Raw genomic sequence first — 13326 nt, forward strand, 5'->3', positions numbered from 1 at the left:
AAAATAATCCATACAAAAACACACTGTTTATAATTTCATTTGAAAAGCTATTTCCCTTGTTTTGTTGAAGATCTCAGATTATTTTCCTTGAAGGACTTTTCTGTACACTTTGTATTTATATTCATTTTGCTGTTACAGCTCACATGCATAAAGTGTCAGCTCATGTTTCATGATATGAACTTTGGAGTTTGTAAAGTACGGTATGTTTTTAGGATGCAAGGTTGAATATACTGCAACACACTATAACGGGATGTAAAGTATTCGTATTTTTTTAACAAACATGTCATTATTTAGTACAACTGCAGGTGTTGGCTGCACATTATGTCATTGTTTTCTTAAATGTCTTTATTTTGTTGTGCAAAATCCAGATTGTCCACAATGTATAATAAACCTGCAATAAAGTCAAATGGGTTTTGCAGTTATTTCGTCTAAATATTGTTCAGTCGCACCGGAGCCCCTGGATCTGGAAGAAAACTGAGCCGAACCCAGAGGTATCGCGCTCAGTGGGCGGGTGGTTCATCTTCAATAAATGTCTCTTATTATTTGACAACACAAAGTCTGTGGACATGTTCTTTGGCAGCATGTTCCACTCACTGATTGTTTTGGAAAGAGGGTTTTAAAATGTCGCTAGAAGCTAACTTTGCTTGATTTGTTAACTCTGGTGTCCCACAGGGCACAATGTTGGGCCCGCTGCTTTTCCAATGCTAAATCAATGACTCATCACATGTGTTATCAACAGTGTGGTTATTTATGGATCACTACTTGATCTACAGGCCTTTTTAAATGGATGTGAGCAAGAAGACCTACAGCAGTGTTTCCCCTAGGTTTAATGCTTTGGGGGGGAGCTGACTGAATCATTTAACAATTATAGTTATTGATTATTGCATCAGTGTTTCTTAGGGTCAAAAACACTACACTCACAACTTAAAATGAAAGCGTTTAGTTTATTTAATAAAAGAGCACATGTTCAATGTGAAAAGTGACCGTAGACAGATTACTTCAGTTGCAATTTGGTGCTATATATATATATAACAAAAAAAGAAAAGACAATGGTAGGGGAACCACTGTACAGGGTGACATAAACATATTATAAAGATTTTTTTTTTTCATTTTCCATGCACTTTCAAGTCTAAAATTACCGACTGCCAAGTTCAAACTTTGTTGGTGTGTCAATATATATTGGAAAGAGGGTTTTAAAATGTCGCTAGAAGCTAAATTTGCATGATTCGTTGACACTGGTGTCCCACAGGGCACAGTGTTGGGTCCGCTGCTCTTCCTATGCTAAATCAATGACTCATCACACGTGTTATCAACAGTGTGGTTATTTGTGGATGACAGCTTTCTCGACAGGCCTTTTTGAAAGTGGACAGGACCAAGAAGAACTACAGGGTGACATGAACAGATTTATTTTTTATATTTTCCATACACTTTCAAGTCTAAAATTACCGACTTCCAAGTTCAAACGTTGTTGGTGTGTCAATATATATTTGAAACCGTAGAATGTAAGAAGAGTTGCTTTTCTCTACACCTCAACATCAGTGAAACGGTATGGGGCATTTCTATAATTACATTTAAAAGGTTATTATTCAGTCAGTAAACAAAGCAAAAACCTGTCCATATGTGTGTTGCTCTGGATAAGCAGAAGCGATTTTGTGAAACTCACCAACTGTGGTATATTTTTCTGTTCATGATTAAACATGTTATAACCTTACCACTACCTTCAATCCCTCAAGCAATTCACAAGAAAACAGATTCCCTAGCGTCTGTGTTTCTAGATTGAAAATAGGGTATAATGACAATATCTTATCTTATATCAATATCCTTAGTAGGTCAACTAACTAGTGACGGAGATCTCCATTTGCTATCCTTAGGATCCATTTCAAATGCACACAAATAGCTTCGCTTGAACAAGTTTCACATCCAATACGAAACCCAGACAAAAAGAAGCTCAGTGTTGTGAATTATAATATGTTTAGATTATTTTAATATTAATTTCTACAAGTGGACATTGGGCTGTGATTGGGGTGGTGATGAACAAAGTGTCACGTTTTACCCTCTGAGGACCACAAGTTCATTATCTCTCCATGACGTCTTGTGTAAAATACTAAAGATAAGACTTGTAAAGAACAGAGGTAAAAATAATCAGGAATAATTTAATACATTACCATATTAAGTGTACTCATTATTCCCAGTTGAATTGACAGTGGAGAGAAGAGTAAGAACCATGTTTTTCACAATGTATGAGCAGCGTGTAAGTCAGTTTCTCATTTACTGTCTTCAAACACAAAGTAATACTTGACTGAGGCAAAACCAACACAAGAAAAGTGCATATATATATATATATAAAGCAGAATTAGTCAACAATAATATACAAAAAGGGTTTCAAAGTCCATATATATTTAATTAGACAGAAATGTTCAAATCATTTTAGGGACATTACAGTCTATTGGAGGCTTTCTTTTTAAGTTTCTTTTAAAAAAACAGTAGGAGGCAACACATCTTCACAGGCCAGTGAGACAAGCCAACATGGGGTTCATCATGAAGGCAAGAAAACTGAACAAAAACAGTGCATGAAGCTATAAAAAAACATCAATATGTGACCTGACTGCATGATTGAGACGCACCACACTTTGTAGCTACGGTACCAGAATGCCACTACGATGTTCATAGCACACGAGCTAATCGTAGAAGATGGTTTTGTGAGTGCGACATATATCCTCTTTCAAGAAACACTGCAAGCTAATTTTTAAATCTCATATCTATACTCATTTATACTGAGCACTTCGCTAATGTGGAGGCGTTAAGAGTCTTTTGGAAGCAATCTGGTAATGAGAACTGTTGGCATCTGAACATCAAGAAGCAAGGCTTTGAGTGGGATTCCCTGGGACAACAAGACAACACAAAAGATCCGTCCGACAAGTATGATAGTGGTGTGTGTGTGTGTGTGTGTGCGCATGTAGGGGTCCCACATACTGAATCAGGACCTTCTGTCGCAGTAACTGGTTCTTTATCTCGGATAGTTTGACACACAACAATAGTCGAAAATCACGTCGGAAAAGCGTACAACAAAAGTCATAAATAAATATGTGTGGATGTGAATTCATGTTCCACTTATAAACTGTGTTTTGGTAATAAAAGCTCTTTTTCAGTCTTGATTTGTGGTTCATGGCGGTAATAGAGTGATGTAGTGACAGACCCTGAAGTTAGCATCTCCCGTTTCCCTTCACAAAAAGCAATGGGATTTTTCCCATGTGTTTTGGAAATAGTGCAGAAAATAAGCTCTGTGGCAAACACACGTTCATGAAACCTACATGTTTTGTTCAGCAGGAAAACCTCCACATATTTAAACTACTTCTATGATTGTTGAAGCATAAATGCAGTCGGCAGAAGTACATAACTAATGTTAGGCTTAAGGTCACCACGCTAAGCTAAAGGCGGCTAATGTTCTGCATGATGATTAAATCGTCACTTGTTGGCAACCACTGTCTATATTGTGTTTACGACACATGGAGGCGTCTGACATTCACCAGCGGGGTGTTTTCTGATGTATTTCATCTCCTAGAATCAAACATTACACTTGTGTTAACCACAGATCTTATTTTAGACATCCAACCAAAAAGGTGTTGAAGGGAAACGACAAGAAAGTGGTTGAGTCATTTCATCCGAGTTTGAATAAAGCCAACAAAGAACCTTCAATGTTCGCGTGCAGGGAAATGATGCCACACGATAAAGATAATGTTTTAAAAAACAGTGTAAGTGTTGCATGTTTTAGAGCTGAACGCAATAGAAGGTCTGGAGTCAGTAGTGAGGAGAGTTTGGGTAGAGTACATATTCAGTCAAAGGTTTCCCACCTCCTCCGAAGATCTTCCACCTTCTTTTTGGGGGGTTTATCTGGCTTGGGCATAGTCAGCAGATCCCCGAACAGATCCTGAGTCTTCTGGCTGTCCGAATCAGCACAGAGCGGCTTCTCCAGTAAGTTCACGGCTGCACTGGGGACAGAAGAGTCGGCTAAACTGGATAGAGCGTGATTGCTGGCAGAGAAAAGCGGCCGAGAGGAAGGGAAGTGCTGCAGTCCATAGCTGGGGGAATTCTGTCTGTACAGTCCTGGTAGTGTAGAAAAGGACTGAGGCTGAGTGTGTAAGTAAGAGCCTGCTTGATGCCCGTAGGCTGCATTGAAAGGATTCCCTCCTACAGTGAGTGGGAAACGTATCTGTGTGTTCTGCAGAGAGTGGGAGAAAGGGTTGAGGGGCATGTGAGGGTGCATCGGGAACGGAGGCAAGCCCTGAGGGTAAGACCTGGGTGGTAGTGTTGGTTTGCTGGAAGAGTGGGGGCTGGGTGCCGAGCTGCTGCTACTGCTTAGGGGGTCCAGAAGGCTCATCAGATCTATGCTGTCCACGGAGGACTCCATCAGGTCTCCATCGGTGCTCATGCTCAGGGCCTGCCTGAACTCCTGCCCCCCTGAAGAAGACGTCCCTCCTTCACCTCCTTCTGCTGGTTTGGAGCGTATTTGCGTCGCGGGGGGCGCTAACACACCGCCGAGCTCTGGCGTTCTTCTACCTTGAGGACGAGGGATGGTGATGTTCCCGGAGGTGGAAGGATCCAAGGTGTCAAGGCATGGACTCGGGCTAAGAGAGTGGATTTCCATCTGCGAGGGAAGTTGGACGGATGGAGGTCTGTCGGAGAGGGGGGGCCCGCAGACGTCCTGCTCCACACTCCACAGCTTGTTGTAAGGGTTGGAGAGTTTGAGACCTGGAAGAGTTCGGGAGTGTTCGCCCACACTCAGGTCCATCCGCTGCGAACACAAGAGAGCATTCAGAGTTTAGAAGCCAGAGAGTTCAGCGCTGTTGCTTTATCACTTTGAGGACATATTGTTTTGCTTTGACCCTCTTCACGGGGAGACTAGGGGTAGAGGAGTGTGAGCATTTGGTTAGGGGTCTTGCCAAATATCTGGGACAAACTCCCAGAAACCTGCAGGTCCGCTGCAACTCTGACTACTTTTAAATCAAGCCTGAAGACTTTTCTTTTTGCCGCTGCTTTTAATTGAACTATTCACATCTCACACTGCTCTGTCACTTTTATTCATGTTTTACTATCTATGCTTTTTAATGTTTCTAATGTGTTTAATATCTTTCATTTGTGTAAAGCACTTTCAACTGCCTTGTGCTGAAAAGTGCATTATACCTAATCTTGCCTTGGACACAATCCATAATAATTTATTTTTGGAAACTACCCAGATTCAAGATTACAAATTAAAAGATTTTATTGTCATAAAAAATGATATATAACAATATAACAATGAAAGGTAGGGTAGGTAAGAATGGAGAAAGCAGCTCGAGTGCGCTAGAATTTGAAAGTAATGAAGGCGAGACAGGAAGTGCATCTTTGTCGGCAACACTGTGGGTTAGTCAACATGTGAGAAGATTGGACTGAAAAATACTTAATTTCTTTGCATTTATCATTAATTATCTGTCATGTTGAAATGTTTGAACCATCCCCATGTGTTTGTTTTAAATACAAACATTATAATATCCCTTAAAACTGCCACAAAAGTTGTTATTCAACGCATATATTTATCGAAAATCGCCAGCATCCTCCGCACGTTCCTGTTGAAGACTACATACTTGCACATCCATGCATCTATTTGATTGTGTTGCACTGTTGGAGGAGCCTGTGACCTAAGATTGTCATTGTCATAACTACACTGTAGCTATGCACACATGACAATAAAAGCCTTGAAACTTCAGTTGAATCTCTGCCCTCCTTCCTTTGCAGAAACAATTTCAGAAACAGGTGATCCCGTGGCTGATGGTGGCCCTGCCGCTGCTCTGCTTCTGCGTTCTCATCCTGGTCATCGGCCTGACCTTCATGGTGCTCACGGCCAGGAAGAAGCGCCAGTCGGAGGGCGCGTACAGCCCCAGCACTCAGGAGGTGGCTGGAGCTCGGCTGGAGATGGACAGCATGCTCAAAGTGCCCCCGGAGGAAAGACTCATCTGAAGGGGCGTTACATCTGATCTGAGCTCTGCAGGCAGGTGCACAGGACACACAATGAAACACTGAACAGGTGGTGATCCAGGCTCATTCACTCACTGAAATGTGTTCAGCACTTAGCTCATTTATCGTAAAACTCTACACTGTAGTCGTTTTATAGATCCAACTAGTGCATAGAGGAGGGCTTTCTTTTAAGAGTCATGGCACAGTGAAGCATGGACTGTGGAAAATGGCTTCTGGTGTTAGAGGAGTATCCAGAACAGTAGAGCTGCTGGTCCTCTGATGGCCACTAGATGATGCCGGTAAGAACACTTGGAGTGAAAATTAGTGATGGGAATTACGGCTCTTCTTATGGCTCCATTCCTTTCCGAGAGCCGTTCAAAAGAGCCGTTTTTCTTTTTAAGGGGGCGGCGTTAATAGGTTTATCTGCGAAATAACCACCAGGATAATGATTGACTGTATTGCCAGAAATCTACTTTTACTCACAGAAAAATGTTTAACTTGCTAGATCTCTCGGCCAGCCAAACTACTACTCAAGCAACACGCGTTATGCCATCATCATCTACGGAAAATGTGCATTCAGGAAAGCGAGTTCCCGTAAAGGCGAGTGGATTTATGGCAGGCAGTGAACCAACGATAAAAAGAACGGCTCTCATCAAGTACGACTCGGTTCCCTTAGTTCGTTCAAAAGAATCGGATCATTCGCCAACGTAATATCACTAGGCTGAAGGTTGTTCCAACTGATCTGAGCACTGCAGGCAGGTGCACAGAACACAAAAGGAAACTCTGAAACAGTGGTGATCCAGGCTCATTCAGGCTCAGTCTTTTATCTATGGCAGGGAACTTCACCTGTTTTATAGATCTAACTTTGTGCCGCAAGTAAATACCGCTAGTGAATTGTCAAGGGGGGGGGGGGGGGGGGGTGCTCGTGACTTAACCGACCGGCCCCATGCTTGCCAACCCATTTTCGCGGGAGACTCCCGATTTCATTGCCCTCTCCCGGTTTCCTCCCAGGGTCATATTTCTCCCGCATTTCTCCCGATTTCTAACAAAATCAGATTTACTCAGGACTGTTTCCACTCGGACTTTAATACAGCTACACCATTGTTTTGTTTCCATGGTAGCGCGCGCAACTGAAAGTCTGAGAGGGTGAGGAAGATAGTCACAGAAAACAGAACAAGAATCGACAACTCCCCCCTCTGCTCACTCCTTTCCAGCCCACACATATGCTCCATCAAGGATGGTGCTACAGGCTGCGAGGCAGTGCAACTACAATAAGCATGTTAATGTTAATCTAATACAGCTCCGGCGATCCACTAGCACCCCCCCCCCCTGCGGCTTTCTTTTAAGAGTCACAGCACAGTGAAGCGCTACAAGCACATCGAGTGGAGAAATGGCATCCAGCTGTTCCTCTGATGGCCACTAGATGCTGCCGGTAAGAACACTTGGAGTGAAAATACTTCAATCGTTCTGATAGAAGAAAGAAAGACAATTCATCCCTCCAGTTTTACTTGGGTCTTGGTGGTGATTTGACAAAAGCCCTAAAAGCCACCTGAGTTTAAAAGAGGTGTATGTAACTATCCACCTGTCTCGGTACATAGTTTTATTCAAGCACTCTGGGAAGATTCTGATTGAAAAGACCCAAACTATACTTTATATCGTCATCATTTTGTGTCACCTGTGGTGGTTTGACTCTCAGCACCACTGTGTTAAAATGCAGACAACCAAGTTTAAAGGAAGTTCTGAAACTTGTCAATCTAGATGGTGTTCCCACATTTCTCCACTGTTTCTGTTGGTCCTGATTGTGTAACATTTAGCTACCTGTGTAGGGAGATTTGGGACAAACTCTAACAAGATCAGTGTTGTTCAGTGCGAGGGACGTGAGACTTATACAGCTGCTGTTCCGGAAAGGTTTCTGGAGCCTTGGCCAGTCTTACCTTCTACACATGGCACATTCAGAATAGAGTACAGGGATTCCTGGTTGAACAAAGGTCCCTTTAGAAATGTACACCAAGTAGCCTGTATAGAATATGGATGTGATCCTTGACATCACAAGTTGCACTATGATTCTCGGGCTCTTTGTACACTCCATACTGCACTTCTCACCCACTTTGGTGCTCTCTGGAAAAAAGATATTTGTGCTTGAAAATGAATTCAAGATGGCGTTTGTCAGGTGCTGTAACAAACAAAAAAACATTTGTGGTGCAAGAAAGACAATTAAAACGTGTACAGAACACAACCAATATATTGGATAACCGTGAAGATTCTTTGTGGCAAAGCAAAAGCAGCATTTGCCGAATCCATGTGCAGCGAAAATAAATGTTGAGGACTGGGACCCTTTCAAATTGCAGACACAAAATAATCCATACAAAAACACACTGTTTATAATTTCATTTGAAAAGCTATTTCCCTTGTTTTGTTGAAGATCTCAGATTATTTTCCTTGAAGGACTTTTCTGTACACTTTGTATTTATATTCATTTTGCTGTTACAGCTCACATGCATAAAGTGTCAGCTCATGTTTCATGATATGAACTTTGGAGTTTGTAAAGTACGGTATGTTTTTAGGATGCAAGGTTGAATATACTGCAACACACTATAACGGGATGTAAAGTATTCGTATTTTTTTAACAAACATGTCATTATTTAGTACAACTGCAGGTGTTGGCTGCACATTATGTCATTGTTTTCTTAAATGTCTTTATTTTGTTGTGCAAAATCCAGATTGTCCACAATGTATAATAAACCTGCAATAAAGTCAAATGGGTTTTGCAGTAATTTCGTCTAAATATTGTTCAGTCGCACCGGAGCCCCTGGATCTGGAAGAAAACTGAGCCGAACCCAGAGGTATCGCGCTCAGTGGGCGGGTGGTTCATCTTCAATAAATGTCTCTTATTATTTGACAACACAAAGTCTGTGGACATGTTCTTTGGCAGCATGTTCCACTCACTGATTGTTTTGGAAAGAGGGTTTTAAAATGTCGCTAGAAGCTAACTTTGCTTGATTTGTTAACTCTGGTGTCCCACAGGGCACAGTGTTGGGCCCGCTGCTTTTCCAATGCTAAATCAATGACTCATCACATGTGTTATCAACAGTGTGGTTATTTATGGATCACTACTTGATCTACAGGCCTTTTTAAATGGATGTGATCAAGAAGACCTACAGCAGTGTTTCCCCTAGGTTTAATGCTTTGGGGGGGAGCTGACTGAATCATTTAACAATTATAGTTATTGATTATTGCATCAGTGTTTCTTAGGGTCAAAAACACTACACTCACAACTTAAAATGAAAGCGTTTAGTTTATTTAATAAAAGAGCACATGTTCAATGTGAAAAGTGACCGTAGACAGATTACTTCAGTTGCAATTTGGTGCTATATATATATATAACAAAAAAAGAAAAGACAATGGTAGGGGAACCACTGTACAGGGTGACATAAACATATTATAAAGATTTTTTTTTTTCATTTTCCATGCACTTTCAAGTCTAAAATTACCGACTGCCAAGTTCAAACTTTGTTGGTGTGTCAATATATATTGGAAAGAGGGTTTTAAAATGTCGCTAGAAGCTAAATTTGCATGATTCGTTGACACTGGTGTCCCACAGGGCACAGTGTTGGGTCCGCTGCTCTTCCTATGCTAAATCAATGACTCATCACACGTGTTATCAACAGTGTGGTTATTTGTGGATGACAGCTTTCTCGACAGGCCTTTTTGAAAGAGGACAGGACCAAGAAGAACTACAGGGTGACATGAACTGATTTATTTTTTATATTTTCCATGCACTTTCAAGTCTAAAATTACCGACTTCCAAGTTCAAACGTTGTTGGTGTGTCAATATATATTTGAAACCGTAGAATGTAAGAAGAGTTGCTTTTCTCTACACCTCAACATTGGTGAAACGGTATGGGGCATTTCTATAATTACATTTAAAAGGTTATTATTCAGTCAGTAAACAAAGCAAAAACCTGTCCATATGTGTGTTGCTCTGGATAAGCAGAAGCGATTTTGTGAAACTCACCAACTGTGGTATATTTTTCTGTTCATGATTAAACATGTTATAACCTTACCACTACCTTCAATCCCTCGAGCAATTCACAAGAAAACAGACCTCAGATTCCCTAGCGTCTGTGTTTCTAGATTGAAAATAGGGTATAATGACAATATCTTATCTTATATCAATATCCTTAGTAGGTCAACTAACTAGTGACGGAGATCTCCATTTGCTATCCTTAGGATCCATTTCAAATGCACACAAATAGCTTCGCTTGAACAAGTTTCACATCCAATACGAAACCCAGACAAAAAGAAGCTCAGTGTTGTGAATTATAATATGTTTCGATTATTTTAATATTAATTTCTACAAGTGGACATTGGGCTGTGATTGGGGTGGTGATGAACAAAGTGTCACGTTTTACCCTCTGAGGACCACAAGTTCATTATCTCTCCATGACGTCTTGTGTAAAATACTAAAGATAAGACTTGTAAAGAACAGAGGTTTACAGGTAAAAATAATCAGGAATAATTTAATACATTACCATATTAAGTGTACTCATTATTCCCAGTTGAATTGACAGTGGAGAGAAGAGTAAGAACCATGTTTTTCACAATGTATGAGCAGCGTGTAAGTCAGTTTCTCATTTACTGTCTTCAAACACAAAGTAATACTTGACTGAGGCAAAACCAACAGAAGAAAAGTGCATATATATATATATATATATATATATAAAGCAGAATTAGTCAACAATAATATACAAAAAGGGTTTCAAAGTCCATATATATTTAATTAGACAGAAATGTTCAAATCATTTTAGGGACATTACAGTCTATTGGAGGCTTTCTTTTTAAGTTTCTTTTAAAAAAACAGTAGGAGGCAACACATCTTCACAGGCCAGTGAGACAAGCCAACATGGGGTTCATCATGAAGGCAAGAAAACTGAACAAAAACAGTGCATGAAGCTATAAAAAAACATCAATATGTGACCTGACTGCATGATTGAGACGCACCACACTTTGTAGCTACGGTACCAGAATGCCACTACGATGTTCATAGCACACGAGCTAATCGTAGAAGATGGTTTTGTGAGTGCGACATATATCCTCTTTCAAGAAACACTGCAAGCTAATTTTTAAATCTCATATCTATACTCATTTATACCGAGCACTTCGCTAATGTGGAGGCGTTAAGAGTCTTTTGGAAGCAATCTGGTAATGAGAACTGTTGGCATCTGAACATCAAGAAGCAAGGCTTTGAGTGGGATTCCCTGGGACAACAAGACAACACAAAAGATCCGTCCGACAAGTATGATAGTGGTGTGTGTGTGTGTGTGTGTGTGTGTGTGTGCGCATGTAGGGGTCCCACATACTGAATCAGGACCTTCTGTCGCAGTAACTGGTTCTTTATCTCGGATAGTTTGACACACAACAATAGTCGAAAATCACGTCGGAAAAGCGTACAACAAAAGTCATAAATAAATATGTGTGGATGTGAATTCATGTTCCACTTATAAACTGTGTTTTGGTAATAAAAGCTCTTTTTCAGTCTTGATTTGTGGTTCATGGCGGTAATAGAGTGATGTAGTGACAGACCCTGAAGTTAGCATCTCCCGTTTCCCTTCACAAAAAGCAATGGGATTTTTCCCATGTGTTTTGGAAATAGTGCAGAAAATAAGCTCTGTGGCAAACACACGTTCATGAAACCTACATGTTTTGTTCAGCAGGAAAACCTCCACATATATAAACTACTTCTATGATTGTTGAAGCATAAATGCAGTCGGCAGAAGTACATAACTAATGTTAGGCTTAAGGTCACCATGCTAAGCTAAAGGCGGCTAATGTTCTGCATGATGATTAAATCGTCACTTGTTGGCAACCACTGTTTATATTGTGTTTACGACACATGGAGGCGTCTGACATTCACCAGCGGGGTGTTTTCTGATGTATTTCATCTCCTAGAATCAAACATTACACTTGTGTTAACCACAGATCTTATTTTAGACATCCAACCAAAAAGGTGTTGAAGGGAAACGACAAGAAAGTGGTTGAGTCATTTCATCCGAGTTTGAATAAAGCCAACAAAGAACCTTCAATGTTCGCGTGCAGGGAAATGATGCCACACGATAAAGATAATGTTTTAAAAAACAGTGTAAGTGTTGCATGTTTTAGAGCTGAACGCAATAGAAGGTCTGGAGTCAGTAGTGAGGAGAGTTTGGGTAGAGTACATATTCAGTCAAAGGTTTCCCACCTCCTCCGAAGATCTTCCACCTTCTTTTTGGGGGGTTTATCTGGCTTGGGCATAGTCAGCAGATCCCCGAACAGATCCTGAGTCTTCTGGCTGTCCGAATCAGCACAGAGCGGCTTCTCCAGTAAGTTCACGGCTGCACTGGGGACAGAAGAGTCGGCTAAACTGGATAGAGCGTGATTGCTGGCAGAGAAAAGCGGCCGAGAGGAAGGGAAGTGCTGCAGTCCATAGCTGGGGGAATTCTGTCTGTACAGTCCTGGTAGTGTAGAAAAGGACTGAGGCTGAGTGTGTAAGTAAGAGCCTGCTTGATGCCCGTAGGCTGCATTGAAAGGATTCCCTCCTACAGTGAGTGGGAAACGTATCTGTGTGTTCTGCAGAGAGTGGGAGAAAGGGTTGAGGGGCATGTGAGGGTGCATCGGGAACGGAGGCAAGCCCTGAGGGTAAGACCTGGGTGGTAGTGTTGGTTTGCTGGAAGAGTGGGGGCTGGGTGCCGAGCTGCTGCTACTGCTTAGGGGGTCCAGAAGGCTCATCAGATCTATGCTGTCCACGGAGGACTCCATCAGGTCTCCATCGGTGCTCATGCTCAGGGCCTGCCTGAACTCCTGCCCCCCTGAAGAAGACGTCCCTCCTTCACCTCCTTCTGCTGGTTTGGAGCGTATTTGCGTCGCGGGGGGCGCTAACACACCGCCGAGCTCTGGCGTTCTTCTACCTTGAGGACGAGGGATGGTGATGTTCCCGGAGGTGGAAGGATCCAAGGTGTCAAGGCATGGACTCGGGCTAAGAGAGTGGATTTCCATCTGCGAGGGAAGTTGGACGGATGGAGGTCTGTCGGAGAGGGGGGGCCCGCAGACGTCCTGCTCCACACTCCACAGCTTGTTGTAAGGGTTGGAGAGTTTGAGACCTGGAAGAGTTCGGGAGTGTTCGCCCACACTCAGGTCCATCCGCTGCGAACACAAGAGAGCATTCAGAGTTTAGAAGCCAGAGAGTTCAGCGCTGTTGCTTTATCACTTTGAGGACATATTGTTTTGCTTTGACCCTCTTCATGGGGAGACTAGGGGTAGAGGAGTGTGAGCATTTGGTTAGGGGTCTTGCCAAATATC

At 41.9% G+C, this 13326-nt stretch overlaps 2 protein-coding genes across 8 annotated transcripts in view; both read right to left on the reverse strand.

Annotated features, from left to right (window-relative positions):
- Window positions 1–2137: 2137 nt before the first annotated feature.
- LOC117534037 (DENN domain-containing protein 1A-like) lies at window positions 2138–5010 on the reverse strand. The gene has a single exon (XM_034198061.1). The coding sequence runs from the start codon at window positions 4787–4789 to the stop codon at window positions 3833–3835; it is 957 nt and encodes a 318-aa protein (XP_034053952.1). The 5' UTR covers window positions 4790–5010; the 3' UTR covers window positions 2138–3832.
- A 5738-nt stretch (window positions 5011–10748) lies between these two features.
- The window catches only part of dennd1a (DENN/MADD domain containing 1A), a 40519-nt gene continuing 37941 nt past the window's right edge, over window positions 10749–13326 (reverse strand). For all 7 annotated transcript variants that reach the window (XM_034198052.1, XM_034198050.1, XM_034198055.1 and 4 more), the window contains one exon: window positions 10749–13170. In XM_034198052.1, the coding sequence (XP_034053943.1) occupies window positions 12211–13170 (960 nt within the window). In that variant the 3' untranslated portion in view covers window positions 10749–12210. The remainder of the gene's footprint in view (window positions 13171–13326) is intronic.

Source organism: Gymnodraco acuticeps, unplaced genomic scaffold, assembly GCF_902827175.1.
Source record: "Gymnodraco acuticeps unplaced genomic scaffold, fGymAcu1.1, whole genome shotgun sequence".
NCBI lineage: Eukaryota > Metazoa > Chordata > Actinopteri > Perciformes > Bathydraconidae > Gymnodraco > Gymnodraco acuticeps.

What these genes read in the sequence shown, in the direction of transcription:
- LOC117534037 (XM_034198061.1), bottom strand. Translation starts at nt 4,789, where the DNA reads ATGGACCTGAGTGTGGGCGAACACTCCCGAACTCTTCCAGGTCTCAAA.